This window comes from Anomaloglossus baeobatrachus, chromosome 5, assembly GCF_048569485.1.
Source record: "Anomaloglossus baeobatrachus isolate aAnoBae1 chromosome 5, aAnoBae1.hap1, whole genome shotgun sequence".
NCBI lineage: Eukaryota > Metazoa > Chordata > Amphibia > Anura > Aromobatidae > Anomaloglossus > Anomaloglossus baeobatrachus.
This window is the reverse complement of record NC_134357.1, coordinates 98,108,922-98,130,523: the sequence shown is the minus strand read 5'-3', so window position 1 is coordinate 98,130,523 and position 21,602 is coordinate 98,108,922. Positions and strand designations below refer to the sequence as shown.

General features: G+C 42.1%; 1 protein-coding gene across 1 annotated transcript in view; it reads right to left on the bottom strand.

Annotated features, from left to right (window-relative positions):
- The window catches only part of PCDH15 (protocadherin related 15), a 2,365,808-nt gene that overhangs the window by 514,911 nt on the left and 1,829,295 nt on the right, over positions 1–21,602 (bottom strand). The window contains exon 24 of the mRNA XM_075348720.1: positions 12,887–12,999. Within this exon, the coding sequence (XP_075204835.1) occupies positions 12,887–12,999 (113 nt within the window). The remainder of the gene's footprint in view (positions 1–12,886; positions 13,000–21,602) is intronic.

Below are 21,602 nucleotides of genomic sequence, written 5' to 3'. Positions count from 1 at the left end.
TCACTGGGCCACACACACCCCACTTGACTGGCATCGGTTGAGCCCCCTTTTGAAAAAGAAAAAGATGCTTTGCATGAAGCACTCTCAAAAATACGCGTGCCTTTCCCGTCCCCTGGCTGACCCCGGGGAAGAAAAGTCCTCTGAGAGCCATGACTTGTTCATCTTGGTTCTTTTAGAAACACAGCGAGGGGACTCCAACCACAGTCTCCCTCGTTGCCACTCACTGGGCCACACACACCCCACTTGACTGGCATCGGTTGAGCCCCCTTTTGAAAAAGAAAAAGATGCTTTGCATGAAGCACTCTCAAAAATACGCGTGCCTTTCCCGTCCCCTGGCTGACCCCGGGGAAGAAAAGTCCTCTGAGAGCCATGACTTGTTCATCTTGGTTCTTTTAGAAACACAGCGAGGGGACTCCAACCACAGTCTCCCTCGTTGCCACTCACTGGGCCACACACACCCCACTTGACTGGCATCGGTTGAGCCCCCTTTTGAAAAAGAAAAAGATGCTTTGCATGAAGCACTCTCAAAAATACGCGTGCCTTTCCCGTCCCCTGGCTGACCCCGGGGAAGAAAAGTCCTCTGAGAGCCATGACTTGTTCATCTTGGTTCTTTTAGAAACACAGCGAGGGGACTCCAACCACAGTCTCCCTCGTTGCCACTCACTGGGCCACACACACCCCACTTGACTGGCATCGGTTGAGCCCCCTTTTGAAAAAGAAAAAGATGCTTTGCATGAAGCACTCTCAAAAATACGCGTGCCTTTCCCGTCCCCTGGCTGACCCCGGGGAAGAAAAGTCCTCTGAGAGCCATGACTTGTTCATCTTGGTTCTTTTAGAAACACAGCGAGGGGACTCCAACCACAGTCTCCCTCGTTGCCACTCACTGGGCCACACACACCCCACTTGACTGGCATCGGTTGAGCCCCCTTTTGAAAAAGAAAAAGATGCTTTGCATGAAGCACTCTCAAAAATACGCGTGCCTTTCCCGTCCCCTGGCTGACCCCGGGGAAGAAAAGTCCTCTGAGAGCCATGACTTGTTCATCTTGGTTCTTTTAGAAACACAGCGAGGGGACTCCAACCACAGTCTCCCTCGTTGCCACTCACTGGGCCACACACACCCCACTTGACTGGCATCGGTTGAGCCCCCTTTTGAAAAAGAAAAAGATGCTTTGCATGAAGCACTCTCAAAAATACGCGTGCCTTTCCCGTCCCCTGGCTGACCCCGGGGAAGAAAAGTCCTCTGAGAGCCATGACTTGTTCATCTTGGTTCTTTTAGAAACACAGCGAGGGGACTCCAACCACAGTCTCCCTCGTTGCCACTCACTGGGCCACACACACCCCACTTGACTGGCATCGGTTGAGCCCCCTTTTGAAAAAGAAAAAGATGCTTTGCATGAAGCACTCTCAAAAATACGCGTGCCTTTCCCGTCCCCTGGCTGACCCCGGGGAAGAAAAGTCCTCTGAGAGCCATGACTTGTTCATCTTGGTTCTTTTAGAAACACAGCGAGGGGACTCCAACCACAGTCTCCCTCGTTGCCACTCACTGGGCCACACACACCCCACTTGACTGGCATCGGTTGAGCCCCCTTTTGAAAAAGAAAAAGATGCTTTGCATGAAGCACTCTCAAAAATACGCGTGCCTTTCCCGTCCCCTGGCTGACCCCGGGGAAGAAAAGTCCTCTGAGAGCCATGACTTGTTCATCTTGGTTCTTTTAGAAACACAGCGAGGGGACTCCAACCACAGTCTCCCTCGTTGCCACTCACTGGGCCACACACACCCCACTTGACTGGCATCGGTTGAGCCCCCTTTTGAAAAAGAAAAAGATGCTTTGCATGAAGCACTCTCAAAAATACGCGTGCCTTTCCCGTCCCCTGGCTGACCCCGGGGAAGAAAAGTCCTCTGAGAGCCATGACTTGTTCATCTTGGTTCTTTTAGAAACACAGCGAGGGAACTCCAACCACAGTCTCCCTCGTTGCCACTCACTGGGCCACACACACCCCACTTGACTGGCATCGGTTGAGCCCCCTTTTGAAAAAGAAAAAGATGCTTTGCATGAAGCACTCTCAAAAATACGCGTGCCTTTCCCGTCCCCTGGCTGACCCCGGGGAAGAAAAGTCCTCTGAGAGCCATGACTTGTTCATCTTGGTTCTTTTAGAAACACAGCGAGGGGACTCCAACCACAGTCTCCCTCGTTGCCACTCACTGGGCCACACACACCCCACTTGACTGGCATCGGTTGAGCCCCCTTTTGAAAAAGAAAAAGATGCTTTGCATGAAGCACTCTCAAAAATACGCGTGCCTTTCCCGTCCCCTGGCTGACCCCGGGGAAGAAAAGTCCTCTGAGAGCCATGACTTGTTCATCTTGGTTCTTTTAGAAACACAGCGAGGGGACTCCAACCACAGTCTCCCTCGTTGCCACTCACTGGGCCACACACACCCCACTTGACTGGCATCGGTTGAGCCCCCTTTTGAAAAAGAAAAAGATGCTTTGCATGAAGCACTCTCAAAAATACGCGTGCCTTTCCCGTCCCCTGGCTGACCCCGGGGAAGAAAAGTCCTCTGAGAGCCATGACTTGTTCATCTTGGTTCTTTTAGAAACACAGCGAGGGGACTCCAACCACAGTCTCCCTCGTTGCCACTCACTGGGCCACACACACCCCACTTGACTGGCATCGGTTGAGCCCCCTTTTGAAAAAGAAAAAGATGCTTTGCATAAAGCACTCTCAAAAATACGCGTGCCTTTCCCGTCCCCTGGCTGACCCCGGGGAAGAAAAGTCCTCTGAGAGCCATGACTTGTTCATCTTGGTTCTTTTAGAAACACAGCGAGGGGACTCCAACCACAGTCTCCCTCGTTGCCACTCACTGGGCCACACACACCCCACTTGACTGGCATCGGTTGAGCCCCCTTTTGAAAAAGAAAAAGATGCTTTGCATGAAGCACTCTCAAAAATACGCGTGCCTTTCCCGTCCCCTGGCTGACCCCGGGGAAGAAAAGTCCTCTGAGAGCCATGACTTGTTCATCTTGGTTCTTTTAGAAACACAGCGAGGGGACTCCAACCACAGTCTCCCTCGTTGCCACTCACTGGGCCACACACACCCCACTTGACTGGCATCGGTTGAGCCCCCTTTTGAAAAAGAAAAAGATGCTTTGCATGAAGCACTCTCAAAAATACGCGTGCCTTTCCCGTCCCCTGGCTGACCCCGGGGAAGAAAAGTCCTCTGAGAGCCATGACTTGTTCATCTTGGTTCTTTTAGAAACACAGCGAGGGGACTCCAACCACAGTCTCCCTCGTTGCCACTCACTGGGCCACACACACCCCACTTGACTGGCATCGGTTGAGCCCCCTTTTGAAAAAGAAAAAGATGCTTTGCATGAAGCACTCTCAAAAATACGCGTGCCTTTCCCGTCCCCTGGCTGACCCCGGGGAAGAAAAGTCCTCTGAGAGCCATGACTTGTTCATCTTGGTTCTTTTAGAAACACAGCGAGGGGACTCCAACCACAGTCTCCCTCGTTGCCACTCACTGGGCCACACACACCCCACTTAACTGGCATCGGTTGAGCCCCCTTTTGAAAAAGAAAAAGATGCTTTGCATGAAGCACTCTCAAAAATACGCGTGCCTTTCCCGTCCCCTGGCTGACCCCGGGGAAGAAAAGTCCTCTGAGAGCCATGACTTGTTCATCTTGGTTCTTTTAGAAACACAGCGAGGGGACTCCAACCACAGTCTCCCTCGTTGCCACTCACTGGGCCACACACACCCCACTTGACTGGCATCGGTTGAGCCCCCTTTTGAAAAAGAAAAAGATGCTTTGCATGAAGCACTCTCAAAAATACGCGTGCCTTTCCCGTCCCCTGGCTGACCCCGGGGAAGAAAAGTCCTCTGAGAGCCATGACTTGTTCATCTTGGTTCTTTTAGAAACACAGCGAGGGGACTCCAACCACAGTCTCCCTCGTTGCCACTCACTGGGCCACACACACCCCACTTGACTGGCATCGGTTGAGCCCCCTTTTGAAAAAGAAAAAGATGCTTTGCATGAAGCACTCTCAAAAATACGCGTGCCTTTCCCGTCCCCTGGCTGACCCCGGGGAAGAAAAGTCCTCTGAGAGCCATGACTTGTTCATCTTGGTTCTTTTAGAAACACAGCGAGGGGACTCCAACCACAGTCTCCCTCGTTGCCACTCACTGGGCCACACACACCCCACTTGACTGGCATCGGTTGAGCCCCCTTTTGAAAAAGAAAAAGATGCTTTGCATGAAGCACTCTCAAAAATACGCGTGCCTTTCCCGTCCCCTGGCTGACCCCGGGGAAGAAAAGTCCTCTGAGAGCCATGTCCACATTGTCAGTGGACAGACACGTGTGCTTATCTGCCAGCAGACCCACAGCAGCACTGAAGACAGGTTCCGAGAGAACGCTGGCTGCAGGACACGACAAGATCCCCAAGACGTACGTGGCGAGCTCAGGCAATTTATCAAGATTGGAAGCCAAGAATGAGCAGGGCTCAAGTTGCACAATAATGGCATGTTTCCTTGCATATACTCATATATCTGTGTGTCCTCCTCTTTTTCCTTGTCCAGCTCTTTTGTTTTCGCATGAGTATATGTCCTTGTCACTTTCCCATGTGTTGTGAGTTGTTTGTGACCTTTTGGACACCTTTGAGGGTGTTTTCTAGGTGTTTTTCTGTGTTTGTGATTGCCTGCCATTGTTTCCTATGCAGTTCTAGTTCGGTTCGTCGAACGTTCGACGAACCGAACTCGAACGGGAGGTCCGTTCGGCGAACCAACCTCGAGCCGAACCGCGACCGGTTCGCTCATCTCTAATCATCAATAGTCCTTACGATTTTTACTTCAATCAAGACAATGGATATCACGACCACAGCTTAGGTATCCAGCTGCAAATGCTATAGTCCATCCATGGGCACCAGGACCTGTCTGCAACCAAAGATCTTTTCCACTCTATGCCATAGCACCAACTACTAATTAAGAATGTGGCTCACTCTTCCAACTCTCCTGGGATGAGTCAGTTAGGAAAGGTGATCCCATCCCCCCTTCCTTAAAATTTGTTCCATATACCTAAAGTATGCAGAAGGTTCTAGAATCCCAGTCTGAAAAGATGTGTATTGGGGAAGCCCCCTGCAGAGAGGAACAAAGATGCACAGGTCCTCACCAGATGCAGGACAATGAATCCTGCATCTAGTGAGACTTATATGCTAGGCCTGATAACAATAGCATTCATGGATGCCAACTAGGATGATGCAGTGTTACACTCCTTCCCCCTTCCATTTGTGCACAAAGAAATTACCTTAAAGGGACATGTAAGGAAATATCTAATAAAACACAACAATACGATTGACGTAACCAGCACTTTATGCTGGAAAAATCCAATAGTCTTTACCTTGTTGCTAGCTTTTCATAGTAATAAATAGAGATGAGCGAATATTTTGAAATTCACCAAATTTTCCCCCAAAATTTGAGTTGCAACAAATAAATGTGTCACTAGTACTAGTTTTTGGCTTGGGCGATGTACAACTGCAGCTCTTCTTTGCTGTAAGTAATGCTTAATTTTTGGAGGATATCTATTCCTCATTTTGTTGCCATTTTTATATTTAGTGTAGGGACCTACAAGAATGAGGTTCCCGTGACGAGGGTTGCAGGCTTCCGTATTCTGGCCATAATACCAACTAAAACCTCATATTTTTTGTACAAGATACAGCCAGGTCCCTTTCTGTTAGGTTTTGCATATTAGAGTTCCTGTTCCTGTATGGTGCACAGATGGAGTACGGCTTGGCAGCCCAACTGATCTAATACTATGGGTGTCACTCTATTAGCTGCGGGCTTGTGACTGTGTTATCTGCATGTGTTAACAGCGCTCTATACAAGCCATCAGTGTGCAGTTTTATTCTCCAGAAATCGACCCCTCCAATTTTTTGGAAGTTTGTGTGTGTGATTTGCTCCTCCCGCGCCTGTGATGCCTCCATTTAGTGGGAGCTTAGCTGCATCCTGCTAGAGTACTAGTTTTTGGCCTGGGCGATGTACAACTGCAGCCATTCTTTGCTGTAAGTAACAAAAAAATTTGTGCAAATATCAATAGTGTAGAGCTCGTAATTACTCGGAAAGTACACATGGGAGAGAGGAGAGAATGAGAACCCTGCGGACTAAAAAAGTTTACACTCTACAGGAAAAGGAGAGAATCCCACCGATCATATGAGGTTACATTCTACAAGAGGGACAGAGAGAAGATCTGGCTGACTAGAAGAGCTTACACTCTACAGAAGAGAGAGGACTTTGCTGACTTTAAGAAAAGTTTACACATTACAGAGAAGAAAAACTAAGGCTTCAGCAATTTGAAAAATGGTGCTGATCAGGGTTTTATTTTAAACTGCTGCTTACATTTGGGCTCAGTCAGAACTGATAATGCTTATTAGTGAGAGTATCGACTGTCAATCCCCCCACTAATTTGAACTTACTAATTTTCTAAGCCCTTATAAAACCAATTTATCACTGGAGACTCCCTTACAACATGTAACACGTAAAAACTTCTCTAAGAGCAATAAACAATGAAGTACAAATCTTTGCTCTTTTAAAAGGAAAACAGGATTAGGGGCAGTGGTGGGGGATGCGGTGTAAAGGCTACTTTACACACTGCGATATCGGTCCCGATATCGCTAGTGTGGGTACCTGCCCCCATCTGTTGCGCGACACGGGCAAATCGCCGCCCGTGTCGCACAACAGCCGTCACACCCGTCACACATACATACCTGTCCGGCGAAGTCGCTGTGACGGGCGAACCGCCTCCTTTCTAAGGGGGCGGTCCGTGCGGTGTCACAGCGACGTCACTGAACCGCCGCCCAATAACAGCGGAGGGGCGGAGCTGAGCGGGACGTAACATCCCGCCCACCTCCTTCCTTCCTCATAGCGGCCGGGAGGCAGGTAAGGGGAGCTTCCTCGTTCCTGCGGCGTCACACGCAGCGATGTGTGCTGCCGCAGGAACGAGGAACAACCTCGTTACTGCTGCAGTAACGAGATTTGAGAATGGACCCCCGTGTCGCCGATTAGCGATTTTGCACGTTTTTGCAACGATGCAAAATCGCTTATCGGTGTCACACGCAACGGCATCGCTAATGCGGCCGGATGTGCGTCACGAATTCCGTGACCCCAACGACTCCGCATTAGCGATGTCGCAGCGTGTAAAGCCCGCTTAAGTGTTCTGAACCATATTTGCCTTTTACCCCTTTAAAATAGCAACATTTTTTGAACAAAAGGTAGCTCAAAGGACCTTACCCATAATGTGCAGATTCTTTGATCCTATTTCCTCCCACTTCTATCATGTAATTTGAATATTATTTTGATTCTTGCATATAGATTAAAAACTTAAAGGAAATCTGTCAGCAGGTTTTTGCTATCTAAGGCTATCTAAGCTGAAGCCAGCATCCTGCAAGGGTTAACACAGAAAGTTGAGGCATGGCTGTTTTGTCACAATCCAATAATTTGTTTATTTGCTATGGTTGTTTAAGCAGCAGGATCCTTATCATTATAGGACTAGAAATTCATGTTAATGTATAATCTCTATTGAAAGCCTGATAGGAGCAGGGACAGCCCTATGGACTCTGCTACATCAGGAAACCTAGAAGTTAAAATTGTGTCTTAACGGCTGCAGCCAGTAATCTAAATATCCTGGCTGTCTCTCTGTCTTTAGAGACTTGTTATAGGTTTTGGTCCGGAGTCTCACAATGCTCTGAGGCTCTTATGAATAAATGTGTTTTCCTGTTTTTTTGGTGCACTAAGGGTTAATGTCATTTAATTTGCCAGCATCTTCTGATTACCACTTCTCTTGTGCATCTGGTTTGTGACCACTTCCATCTTTTATAAATTGTCACATTTCCCAGCAGAGAGCGCCAGTTATATGAAATCTTCATTCTGAAACTTGGTGTTGTGGAGGAAAAAGCTGCTGGAGCCCTTGTTGTCTGAAGCGGAGTACGCTGCAGTCTTGGTGTCTGACTGGAGCTGTGAAGTTGGAGGTTATCCTTTTGTTTATTGCCCTGTTTCTCTTCCTTTCGTTCATGTTGTATTAGTGCAGTGGTGGGACTAGTGTTCGTCATCAGCCATCTCACTAGTGAGGGTGAGTTCAGGGCTTTGTGAGGGCATTAGATATCCTGCTTGGAGAAGGGGTGAAAGAACCCTTATAGCGCTGACTAGAGAGTGCAGTTTACAGCTTCACGTGAGTGCAATTGAGTGCATCAGCTTGGCCCACTAATGTTGAAGTATCCTGGATGTTCCCTGTTATTTTTGCCATGTGCTGGACGGTTGTTGATCCTTGCCCGTCTGTTTGCCATGCACTGGACATTCACTGGTCTGTGTACATCTGTTGCACTACACACTGGACATCCCCTGGCCCGTGTGTGACATTATAACCGTCCTTGACATTTTTCAGGAGCCATTTTAGATCCTGCTGCAAATTTTGCACACCTTAGGTAGTCTCTTTCAAAAGAAGTGACAGACCTGCGTGAGCATGTGCTGCAGCAGCTGTGAATATCGCGGGTCTGCTGGTCTCAGCTAATGCCCAGACTCAGCCTGAGCCCAAGATAGGCCTCCTGGACAGGCATTCTGGGGTGCATGGTAAAAACAGGGTGTTTCAGGGGGCTTGCCCTTGTTGTTCAGGGGATGAGCAAGAGCGAGTGGCGAGTGTAGTCTCCCTGTTGCAGGGAGATCCCCAGTCCTAGGCTTTCTCTCTGCTGACCGATCTGTTATGATTGTTGGACAAATTTGGTTGCGTGGTAGATGCCAACCTAGGTGTGTGCATTTACTCCATGTTTCCCTCTTTTCCGGCTAAGGATTTTCTGGGACAAAGAGGGGACACTCTTCCCTCTCTTCAGGATAATACTAGGTCTCATTTTACCCCCAGTCCTATTAATGAATGCAAGGTTATGAAGTTGGTTTTTTCACATATACCCCAACGTGTTATTCAATCTGATCCCCCCAGGCCATGTGGAGAAAGGTGACCCAGGTGTGTATATTTCTTCCGTAAGATCTGTTTTTCCTACCGAAGTCTCTAAAGTCTCTAAAGCTAATTCTCACAGAAGCGGTGGTAACCTTATTTCTGATTGTAAGGTTGTGCAGCCCAGTGATGATTCCTCAGTTGTCGGTCCTTCTGGGAGGTCACCTTTTTCCAACAACCATATTTCCCAGCAGAGGGAATCGGTTATACTGAATCTTTATTCTGAAACTTTGCCTTGAGGAGGAAGAAGCTGTGGGAGCCCTTGTTGTCTGAAGCAGTGTAGGCTGCTGTCATCGTGTCTGAGTGCAGCCATGAAGTTAGAGTTTAGCCTTTTGTGGTTTAAAAGTAAAAAAACATCCTTTATTTCATGAGTTTAAAAATCTTCAGAGACCGGGAGTAGGAAAAATATTTACAACAGACGCATAGGTGTACTTTACGCGTTTCGGACTTAGGGGGTAAAAACAACAGAGTCCTTAATCATAAGTGACCTATGCTTAGCTGGCAGCAACTCATATAGGGAAGGAAATGAAATACACACCAGGAAAAGAGGGCGGAAATGAAAAAAATCACAAGTGGAAGGGAAAAGACCTATCCTCTCTCCCCCCCCTCCTTACACCCCCCCCTGTTTGCATCAATACTACTATTACACCGGGATGTTAACATGGATTAATTTATCTGCACATATATTGGAGAGGTATTGTTACTATTTTAAACAAGATCATTACCACTGACATCATATACATTTCATATATATATATTTTTCGTATATTATTTATTTTGCTCCTTGTTGGTATTAGTTTCATAATCATAATATATGGTCTTTATTTTTCATTTACTTATTTTTATTTATTTGTTGTGGCTATTGAGTGCTTTTTGATCTCATTTGTTTGCTCATAATTCACTTATTTTCATGTAATTTTGGTTATAATTTCCCTATGTATGGATATATATTTATATATAATGTTATAGTTATATGTTTATTTCATGAATGTTGAACGCTTTTTTTTGTCTCTTAATTGAAGTGGATACAGGTGATTTGGTCTTTTCCCTTCCACTTGTGATTTTTTTCATTTCCGCCCTCTTTTCCTGGTGTGTATTTCATTTCCTTCCCTATATGAGTTGCTTCCAGCTAAGTATAGGTCACTTATGATTAAGGACTCTGTTGTTTTTACCCCCTAAGTCCGAAACGCGTAAAGTACACCTATGCGTCTGTTGTAAATATTTTTCCTACTCCCGGTCTCTGAAGATTTTTAAACTCATGAAATAAAGGATGTTTTTTTACTTTTAAACCACGAGGATTTGTGCTGGATCCCCCCTTTGTTCTATTTCCTTTTGTGTATTCCCCTGTTTTTCTTCCTTCCTTTCATGTTGTATTAGTGCAAAGTTGGGACTAGTGCTCCTCGTCAGCGAGTTCAGCGCTTTCCAAGGGCATTAGTTATGCTGTCTTCAGATTACAAAGCAAAAACCTGCTGCCATTTTCCCTTTCATGTTCGAGAGTATAAATAGCAATTACATCTTCCATATCAATGTAATCACATAGAAGCTTCATAAATGTTAGCATTCTTTACATGGTTATTCAGTCAAGTTTCTCTCATCATATTTAGCTCATCAGGGTGTTTTTAGACAGTTGTCAAATTATTTATTGCCATTTTGCGTAAATCTTTCAGAGTTGCATTTAATAATAACACATCTCCATATTTGGATCACTGATAATAGCCTTTAGAATTCAAAATGTCAGTTTTAATTATACTCTATATTTGTCATGAAGACAGATGCACTTAGTCCAGATATCCTACTGTCTCCCCCTCCTAAGGTCAGCATAATATACGCTATATGTCATGAGGAAAAGTGATCACGACACTCACAGAATATCCACTTAGAAAAATAAAGTATTGAAAGCATATTTTTATTATCAACCACATAAGAGTATTGTATCTAATAATAGAGTACCATTTCTAATCTTGAATTTGGATTTTACTACGCCACCACCAGCACCGTGCATGGATGTTTGACTATAAACAATTACTAAACATGGATGTTTATATGTATTTGTTTCTACCTCCTACTCTTCCCTTTTCCATCTTTAAGGGATACTCATTGCTCAGTGTCCATGATGCCTGTTACACCCATGTAATTGTGTCATGATCTTATTCTGCCTTTTACATTTGTTAATCCTTTTTTTTTTTTATTACTTTCACCATTTAGTCAAGAATAGAGAGACAGACTTTTGTAATCTGAGAACCATTAGTCTACTGTATGAGCGTATGCCTGCGCACAAGCTAAACATACCTAGGATCTTATATCCTGTTGATAATGAGTTTGAATCAGACTTGACGGTCTAGAGTTTTCTGAAACAAATCCTACCTATCTGGGTATTCACCAGCCCTAAAAGAGATAGGGTTGGGTAAAAGTGGGCATCTGGTTTTGGGCAATAGTCAGGTGGTCTTGAGGAAATCCTTATTTTCTCAACCAGCATGTTAGAAAGTTTATCAGCACCTTGTGGACAGCAATCATAACTTTCAACCATGAATGTACTCAAGTGGTAACTAGGCTTTACATAATAATCGCCAATGTATTCCCCTAATTGACTGATGGGTTTTCAACTCCCCTGTAGACAACTGTAATATCTACCACTGCAAAGCACACCAATATTTTGAGTCACGTGATATTCTACGTGCAATTTTCATAAGGATAATGTCACGTGTCCATCAGAGTCCACACTTGCAACTTCTGCTTCAGTCACCAGGCACCCCCATATTCCATCTGTGGGCAGTGCTGCCAGTGGCTCTCGTGGGCACAGGCTTCGCCCATCCACTCAGCTGGGTTTGACTGTGACCTGCAGCACCACTGGCTGACTGTGGTGGTGTGTGCCTTCCAGCTGAAGTTATCACCTTTCACCTATGGCCAATGGGAAGGCTCACACCCTTCTTATTCCTCCTTGAGTCTGCTGGTTGCCACCAGATATAGTCTAGGTAATAATGCTTCTCTGGTTCATATCCTACTCTGTACGTGCATTTTGATCCCTGTGTTTTGACCTCTGGCTTTTCCCTAACTACTCTCCTGCCTGCCATTTTTGTACTTCACAGCCATCTCCAGTTTTGACCTCAGCCTGATTACCTGACTATGCTCTTGCCTGACTATTTTGTCCCTTTTACTGTACCTCCTGGTTTGACCCTGCCTGACGACTACAGCAGCATTTCCATAGGCTGCGATCTCCTTGATCTTGTTGTAATTCCAGATCCCTGTACAGATGTTAAATGGTTTCGGGGTTCTCGGGATCCTGCTGAGTGGGCGGCTTGCCTGTAGCCTGTCTATGACAGTTACCCTGTGTCTTTGGTACCGGACAGACGTCACAGATATTATCGTATGCTTACTTATACAATCTCAATAAATTCAACTTTATAATGAACACTATAAGACTTTTCTCAAGGGCAGATGAGTGACTTTTACCAACATACATAGCAATGGAAAAAAAGTTTAGGGCGACCTATAGCAGGGTGAATTTCAAGTCACTCCACAGATATTTGTTCAGATTGTGTAAAACATAACTTTTTTTATCCTTTATAGAATAGATGGAAGCAAAAGAAAAAAAAAAAGAGACACAACATATAATTTATGCTATAAAGTGAAAAAAATAATAATAATGGCCTCATCAAAGTAAGTGATCTGCAAGTTAGAGCACTTTGAGAAGTAATTATCCCTAATATAAAATCAGAAGGCATCAATACATTTAACTCAATTAAACTGTAAAGTTTCAGTTCTGAAATAAAAATAGTATATATTATATCCAAGAAAATACAATAGCATGCACATTGTAAGAGAACTGCAGACTTAACCCAGTACCTTCCATAAAAAATAACTTTGTATCTATATATTAGACAAGGTGAAGTTACCTGTATTCATCTTGCGTGAACCGTGGGATTACAGATGGCTGCAGAACTGTTATTATCACCATTGTGCTATTAGATTTCACAGGGTCGCCATCATCATAAGCGATCACCACCAGCTAAAAGCAAAACACAGAAACATATTATGGATATCGCTGTAAAACAAGATTCTTTATTGTAACTATAAACATGGCTCTTCTAGTAATACGCTGTAATAAAGGTTTTAGCGCTAAGAATAAATCCATTTGTCCTGTATACATGGTATGTGGATGTTGTACCATTGTGCTCATTGACTTGAACAAACAGTATGTTATAACGTACTATTCCAGTAATTTACAGTCAATGACAAATGTAATAACTTAACTATAAAATTTAAAGAATATGGAAGATTAGAGGTTAAGAATAACTAAGTCTGTGATCATCCTTAGGAAGTCTTATAGAGCTGTCACATCCAGAGAGCCACATCAAATAATCAGCTGTTACAGTCACATTGAACTAAATCAGATCAGGCATTGCTGACAAACACGTAATAAGTCATTGACTATGGTGGGACAACCTCCTTAAAGAAATTTTCTGAAATTATTAGTTATATATAATTTAGGTTTTTGGAGATTAAATGAATTGGAGTGAACCAATTTTCACATCCCATTCTAGACAGGATAGGGAGTACAATCTCTTATTCTGCTTTCCACCAGAGACAGCCTAGCACGATGTCATTTTTCCGGCATAACGCACATGTGATGTCTTGTAAGGCAGGCTAATCGAAAGAAGAGCTAAAGACACCCCTCGGTAAGAGCCAGTACTCTCTCTTCCGTTACAGCTACCACAAACCACTTTTGTGGCAGATGGAATGGCGTGTGAATATATTTTCACTAACTCTTGATTACATGTAATGATTAGATGTATAATGTAAATTACTACAGTAATCCTGCTACATTCCTGCACTGCCACTCCCGCTAGCCCTGGTTCTCTCTGTCTATATCTGGGGTTGGGAACCTTTGACCCAGCCAGTGGTCTAATTTTCTCCTGCCATCGGGCAGCTTTCTTACTCACCATAGTGCTTACTGCTTATGTTATTGGTCCTATACTTTTTTCTAGAATGTGGACACACAAATGCAGCGTTCACTACTGCAATTCTGGATTAGGTATTGCAACTAGCTAGTTTACAATGTAAAACAGAATTAGTGCACTCTGTACTCTTGTCTGCTCCTGTGGGATTTATGTATACCAGCCTCAATGTATCTTTAGCAACGTATGTATATCAACCCCAGCATATTCTAAGGGATGTACAAATTCCAGCCCCAGTGTCTTCTAAGTGATGTAAGCAAACCAGTCTCAGTGTCTCTTATGTGAAGTATACAGCAGCCTCATTGTCTCCTATGTGAAGTATACAGAAGCCTCAGTGTCTCCCATGGGATGCACTTACACCAGCCTCAGTATATCATATGTGATGTATAAAGCAGCCTCAATGTCTCCTATGTTATGTTTGTATACCAGCCTCAGTGTCCCTTATTTGATGTTTACATACTAGTCCCAGTGTCTTATATGTGATTTATCTACACTAGACTCAATATCTCTTACAAAATGTATGTACACCAGCCACAGTTTCTCCTATGTGATGTATGTATACCAGTCCCAATGTAACCTATGTGATTACGTGTACCAATGTCAGTCTCTCCTATGTGATGTATGTCCATCAGCTTCAGTGTCTATTATGTGACATATGTACACTAGCCATAGTGTCTCCTATGTGATATATGTTTACCAGACTCAATGTCTTCTATGCAATGTATGTATTCCAGCCCCAGTGTATCCTATGTAATGTATGTACATCAGCCTTAGTGTCTCGTATGTGTTGTTTATACAGCAATCTCAGTGTCTCCTATTATATGTGTACATCAGTTTGGTGTATCTTATGTTATGTACACAATAGTTTTCAGTATACTCTATGTGATGTATCACATCATGTATACTCTATGTGATGTAGCAGTCTCAGTGTCTCTTATGTGATGTATACTGCAGACCTCCAAATGCTTGAGTTCTGTAAACATGAATGTGAGCAGTGATGAATTTCCCACTTTGACTAAAGATGCAGTATAATATGATTGTGTGTTCAGAACAACTTAATGCAGCTAGATATTTTTTACAAAATTTGCCATCGCAAAGAGTCGACTTTAATGGTTTTGTATGGTCCAAGAATGATGGCATAAATATCCAACTGAACCACGGTAAAAAAATTCCCCTCACCTGGTTTACAGCAATATGGAAGTTCATATATTCATTACTTGCAGTATACTGAGACTGAGTGCATGTGTCATGCCTCAGTTTCAGGACTTGATACAGTGACCTTTCCCTGCATGGTCAGTCTCCATCCAAATGCTGATAGTTCTCTTATGTTTGCATCTCTTCCTTTGCTTTCTGCTAGTTAACGGTTACTCTTTTTCCTATTTTGTCTCTGTTCTACCACTGTTTTAGTAGGGCTATTTATATACAGCTTGTACCAGCCTTCTTGGCTGGATATATTTCTAGGTGGTTTTCAGCTAAGGAGTTCCAGCCCTGCAACTAAAGGATTTTGACAGATAGGCAGAGACTATTTGTATTACTGCTCTCTGTTTGTTCATTTACTTTCCCAGTACCTTTCCTAGGTCTTTAGTTAGATTAGAGTGAGGTTTCCTTTGCTTTCATTTGTTATTCTGTTATTTTGCCCTTGTGCATATGCCTTAAGCTTCCTCACTTTTGGTCCCTGTCTACCTCTGCACATTTTCTTTCTCTCTTATTTAGTTGTGCATAGTGGCCTCTCCTCTGATTCTTTAAGGCGAACAAGAAACAGCTTAATGGCCTTTCAGGGAGCCAGGTCAGACTTGTAGTATTTTAGTTGTGTGACTAGGTATCTTCCAGTCTTTACTGAAATCAGTAGGCCGTGGGTGCGGTTGTTATTTTGAGACCTTACTTTTCCCTTTATCAGTGTTTATCTTAGGCAAGTACATAACAGTATGTATATATTTGTAAACTGGCCACACAGCACATTTCTACACCTATGCATTAAATACTAAAAGTGTGTATGGCCTATTTTTTGTAATATATATTGGGGGAGTGGACTCCTCAAAGGCTTATAATCCTTTTTTTATATATATTTAGGTACAACTTGATGTGGTTGGATAGCTTTTACACTCTTTGAACAAAAAAAAGCCAAGTGCCTCATTTTTCTGTCCTGCTGTTTCAAAGAATCCTGACCAATATATTTTTTATGACAATTGGACACTATAGAATATGCATCATGCTGCATCATCCTGTAATTTATTGTTTTCCCATAAAAAATAAATTTTAACGTAACTCAACAATGTGTTGCCAACATAGCTGAATTGTTGATCGTGAATTGTAATGCTAAACACAACTTTGGAGAAAAATTGGACTGCCTCTCGACAAAAATATAGGACCTACCACAATCAATTAAAAATTATAGGCTACAACATGATTACATGATGTATATGAAGGAGGAAAAATAAAATTTATATTAGATTATAACGCATCTTTACAAATTTTTATTTCGTCAGCATTTTTTTCCTTTTTTTTTCATTTCTTGAAATACCGTAGCACAACCAAGTAGGTAAAGTTTATACTACTGAGGCAAATCTTTTGCATTGATTTCATTTTACTTAAATATTTAATTACTGGATTGAATATTCTTTGCATTTATTTTGAGAATCTTAAACCAGCAATATAAATTTTTTAAAGTGGTCTTAAAACTTCTATTTAGAAATGGATTAAGATATTAAAGAATAATGGAGGGTCTTCTCAATATTTGTTTGTCTCCTTGATCACAAATCGAATCAGCGTTCACCTTTTATTTAACCTTCTTCGAATGTCTGCCTCTTACAAAAGACATCTTTGTTATTCAAGCTGAAGCAGGAACAATAGCTTCCAATCAATCGCTATGAGATTTATTTTCTTATAGGACATTATGCTCCAGAGATGTCTAGAAAGATAATTCAGATGGCAATGATTTTTTTTTTTTTTTTTTAACATATATTTTCTAACATTGGGGGAGGAGTGAAACAGTTTGCTATCAGAAATGCAATGGTAAAGTTCACATTCACATTTAAGCAAAATCGTTTAAACGTAGCTCAAATACTGAAAATACTATTCATGGAGGGGCATAACATTTGATGGCACAGGGGGAGTGACCATCACTAGGCCCATGCTGGAGGGGGGAGCTTGCTTATGCCAATGGCTATTTCAGCTGCATGTGCAGCCAAGGACACACAATCAGCTAAAATATATTGCAGAGCAGAAAACCTCTGGGTCCCTGCACTGCAATATACACCGTCAGCCAATGAGAAGCTGGCAGCTGATGTCAGTGTGCTAGTCACAGACAGCGCATTCCAGTTACATTATTTACTGTCCATCGCTTGCATGCTGATGTCATTTGAAAGCTTCTGTGCTAGCTATAGAAGAGGCAACCCTCTAATCCAATTGAATCATCATCCAAATTGGTGGTGTTTGGTCTGCTCGTCGTGTAGAATTGGGTGAGATCCATCCTTTTATTGTATATAATTTATGTGTGTTTTTGCACAATTTTGCACTGCACTTTATGGATTGATTTTAAAGTGATTAATTAGACTATAGAAGAGGACACCACACATTGTGGGAGTGGGGAAATGTGAAAAAAACTTTTTTTTTGGACATCATTACCATACTTTTTCTTTCGACGCAACTTTCCATTAATATGCTTGGATACAAAACTATGTGAACAGCCAGCTTTTTTAGTAATGACCTTTGGTGGCTTACCCTCCTTGTGGAGTGTGATAATGACTGCTTTCTGGACATCTGTCAAGTCAGCAGTCTTCCCCTTGATTGTGTATCCAACTGAACCAGTCTAAGGGACCATTTTAAATGCTTAGGAAGCTTTTGCAGGTGTTTTGTGGTAATTATTCTAATTGTCTGAGATAATGACTTTCGGGTTTTCATTGGCTTTAAGCCATAATCATTAACATTAACAGAATTAAACACTTGAAATACAAATCACTCTGTTTTTAATGACTCTATATAATATATGCGTTTCCCTTTTTATATTGAATTGCTGAAATAAATTAACTTTTTGATAGTATTCTAATTTTTTGAGACACACTTGTAGATCTGTCAGAGATAGCTAAGTACAGTATTCTGCTGTCTCTAGAACTCCCAGTAGCAATGAATGAATGAATTAGTGATGTGCACACTTGACTAATTCATTCAGATGGGGCAACACAAAACTCTCTTCTCGGCATCAATAATCTCAAGGATTGAGACCCCTTATCATCAACAAGTACCACTTAGACTGTGCATAACTGATAATTGATAACCTTTCACCAAATTTTGCATTTTGAACTGGACATATAATGTAATTGTGTTTGTAAAGCATAATAAAAAATGTTTTCATTTTATTTTATTTTGACTTTTTATTGCCGAGATATTATCACTCAAAATATTTTTAATATTTTGCACATCGAGAAATCTGCTATAAGTTATTCTGTGGACGTGTTCTTCTTTCCTTTGAGTGTTGCTATCTGTTTTTGATTGGTCAGCATCATACAGGGAGATGAAGTGCACCCCCCCCCAGTGAAATCTGTCTGATAACGCCCACTGGAACTTACAAAAAAAATAACTCTTTAGGTTCCAAGTAACTTGATTGCTAAAATCTTCACTTTGGAGAGGCAAAATAATAATAATAATAATAATAATAAATGTTGTACTCTGCTCTGCTACCGCTATTATATCATGTGTCCTGTTCAGCAAGAAAAATTTGGTGAAAATACCACTTTATGGCTTGATTATCTCTAACCCTCACAGATTTCAATGGAGGGAGGCAAACATATATGATGCCACTTCTGTGATTATTCTTGTTTGTAGTGGCCAACAGCAAGATTTTCTTGTGAGCTGCAATTTAAAGTGAATTTTTCAACTGAGTCAATACAGTGAAAGTTAAGCAGAAACCAAGTCTTGACATTACAGCCATGTATGTCATTGGCAGCATAAATTAGAGACAGGCTCTGGCATTTTAAACTTGTATGATATTTTTCTGTAAATGCTGTCATGTTTCAGAGGAAAACCTAGTTAAAAACTCAGCGAGGAACATGGTGACTGGCCCATAGGAATAAAATACAAAATTAAAATACAGTTTGCACCAGTTCAGGCTATAAGATTTAGGAAGTGCCGGCAATTCTTGCATTTTGAATCATGGAGTCATGTCCTTTGTCAGTGCACTCCTCCCAGTTACCTCAGGTGTTTTAATTTTTTTTTGCAGGTTCTTCTCAAGCCTATAAAAAGAAGTCAGGAATGACACGAAAAGAGACAGAATTTTAGATTAGGACCAAGTTGAGAGTTATACCTTGGCGTGGTAACTGGGCTCAATTAAACTTGGCCAATTTTATTTGCAAAATAACTCATTTTTCATGTTTTCTTTGCAGTAATGCATATTTACATTCTAGTGTTTACCATATACATCTCTTTGCTTTTTTTCCCTCCCTCTACTTAAGTGCAGCTGCTATTTTGATAGTGGCCCATAGGTATGTAATTGTTGGCCTTTACTTGCCTACTGAGCGAGTTTGAAAGGTCTTTCCCTATGTGTTTATATAGGGAAAAAACCTACTTGAGTAGCTTAACTGGTGTGGGAACTTACCTTTTCAACTAATCACATTCCGGGCTGATATGCTTTTGTTCTCTGAAATGTAGCAGTAAACCATATGGTTGGCGTACAGGGAGTTTAATATATACTGATCAAGGTTCAGGCTGCAGGAATCAGTTGACATGTTCCATTCAAAATTCAATGATACTATAAAGTACCAGATTGAATCATGATTAAAAAAAATATATTTTTTTCTATAGCTGCATCAGTAGCAAACTATAGTCAGCATTTGGTTACTGTATTCACATGCACCTCAACAAGACTGAATATGAAAACAGAGACCAGCAGGGGACCTCTTTTGAGCCTTTTGTAATTTTTCAAAATATTTTACAACTCAATTATTGGGATCTTATTAATTAAACTTGTTCAAAACTACTTGGAATGAGGTGAAAAGTGTTCAGTATCAACAATAATTCTTGTTATGAATCCTCCTGGTTGCTAGTGTTTGCTGCCATATAAATAAGGTCATCCATAAGTGGGAGCCAGAAAAAATATTCCCAAGGGGAAAAATGAGGATACTATCAATATCATGAGGAATTATAGAAAATGGCACTCACCAGATCTTGCTGTGCAGAAGATAATTTTATTCAAACGTGGAGGTTACATGTGGGGGGGCCGGTGGCGAGGGAGTGCACGCCGGACACGCCAGACGACGGCCGTTTCGCACTTACACTCAGTTCTTCAGCTGGAGCACTGAGTGTAAGTGTGAAACGGCCGTCGTCTGACGTGTCCGGCGTGCACTCCCTCCCCGCCGCCCCCCCCACACATGTAACCTCCACGTTTGAATAAAATAATCTTCTGCACAGCAAGATCTGGTGAGTGCCATTTTCTATAATTCCACATGAAACATTGTCTTTCCTATTATGTGCACCCCAGAGCAGCACCGATCTCTACCAGTGTGTTTTGGACTGTAAAACAGGTGAATAATTGTGTGAAGCAGTGCCCTGGATTCTTTTCTCATTCACTTGAAGTTTACTATCAATATCATGAATACTGTTCATGAACATTTTACTTGGTAGTATCCTCTTTTATTTTAGGAATATATTTTCTGCATTTTACTGCAGGGGGCTGCAGCATATGAGACTACACTTTATATGCAGAGTAGGACTTTGCGGTGAGTCTTATCTGGACTTTTGACTCTTTTTTTTCTATGTTCACATAAGTGGGAACCATTTTAATGGAAAATCTGGTATATTTTAATTTAATATCTATAACTTTTTCCATAGTGAGGATCATGTACAAACAAAAACAGATAAGTTTAATACAATAAACATCACTTTCAAATTTTATAAGGTTGTGGCTAAATCCCAGTGGCTAGAAGGAACTCTGCTGATGTCATACACATGTGACCAGAAGTGGCCGGGGCCTCCACCAACATAGCTGATACCAGGCAGCAACTTTTTTTTTCTAAGTCCACATAAGCATGGAGTTGTTTATAATAGAAGTGTGGGTCTGGGGGTAAGACCCCCAGGCGGGTAGTGCAGGAGGGGCAAACCCCTTGCATCAGTATAGTGGACAGGAGGAAACATCGCCACGCCCACCAACCAAGCTGGTCATGCCCACTATTAAAACCGGTCACGCCCAAGGACCTTCTAGCTACTGGAATTTATTTTCTAAGTCTAATGTTGTAGTATGTTTTATTTAATGCACTGTACCTACATTTGACTTTTTTGTCTTGGCGTACTCACTGATATTTATTGCACCAAATTCATTCATATTCTGAACATAATTCAACAATAGGGTGCAAAGTAAAAAAAAGGAGCTTCTTTCCTGTCATTAACCTCTTTTGTAACATTTTGAGCAAAGTCACCTATTTTTCAAAATGTTGCAAAATAAAATGCAATTTTTTTTTAATACATGCATACAATTACAACAGGGGGACTGAAGAAGAGATTCTGAAAATTGTATGAGTTTTTAAAAAGTTGCAGTTGAGCAATCAGACAAAAACCTCAAGCTCTGCCCACAAAGCGGAAAGCAACAAATAAACAAAACAGGCGAGGGTGTATAAAATAGACTTATAAGACTGCAAATAGAATAATAAATTGGGTGCAAATAAAA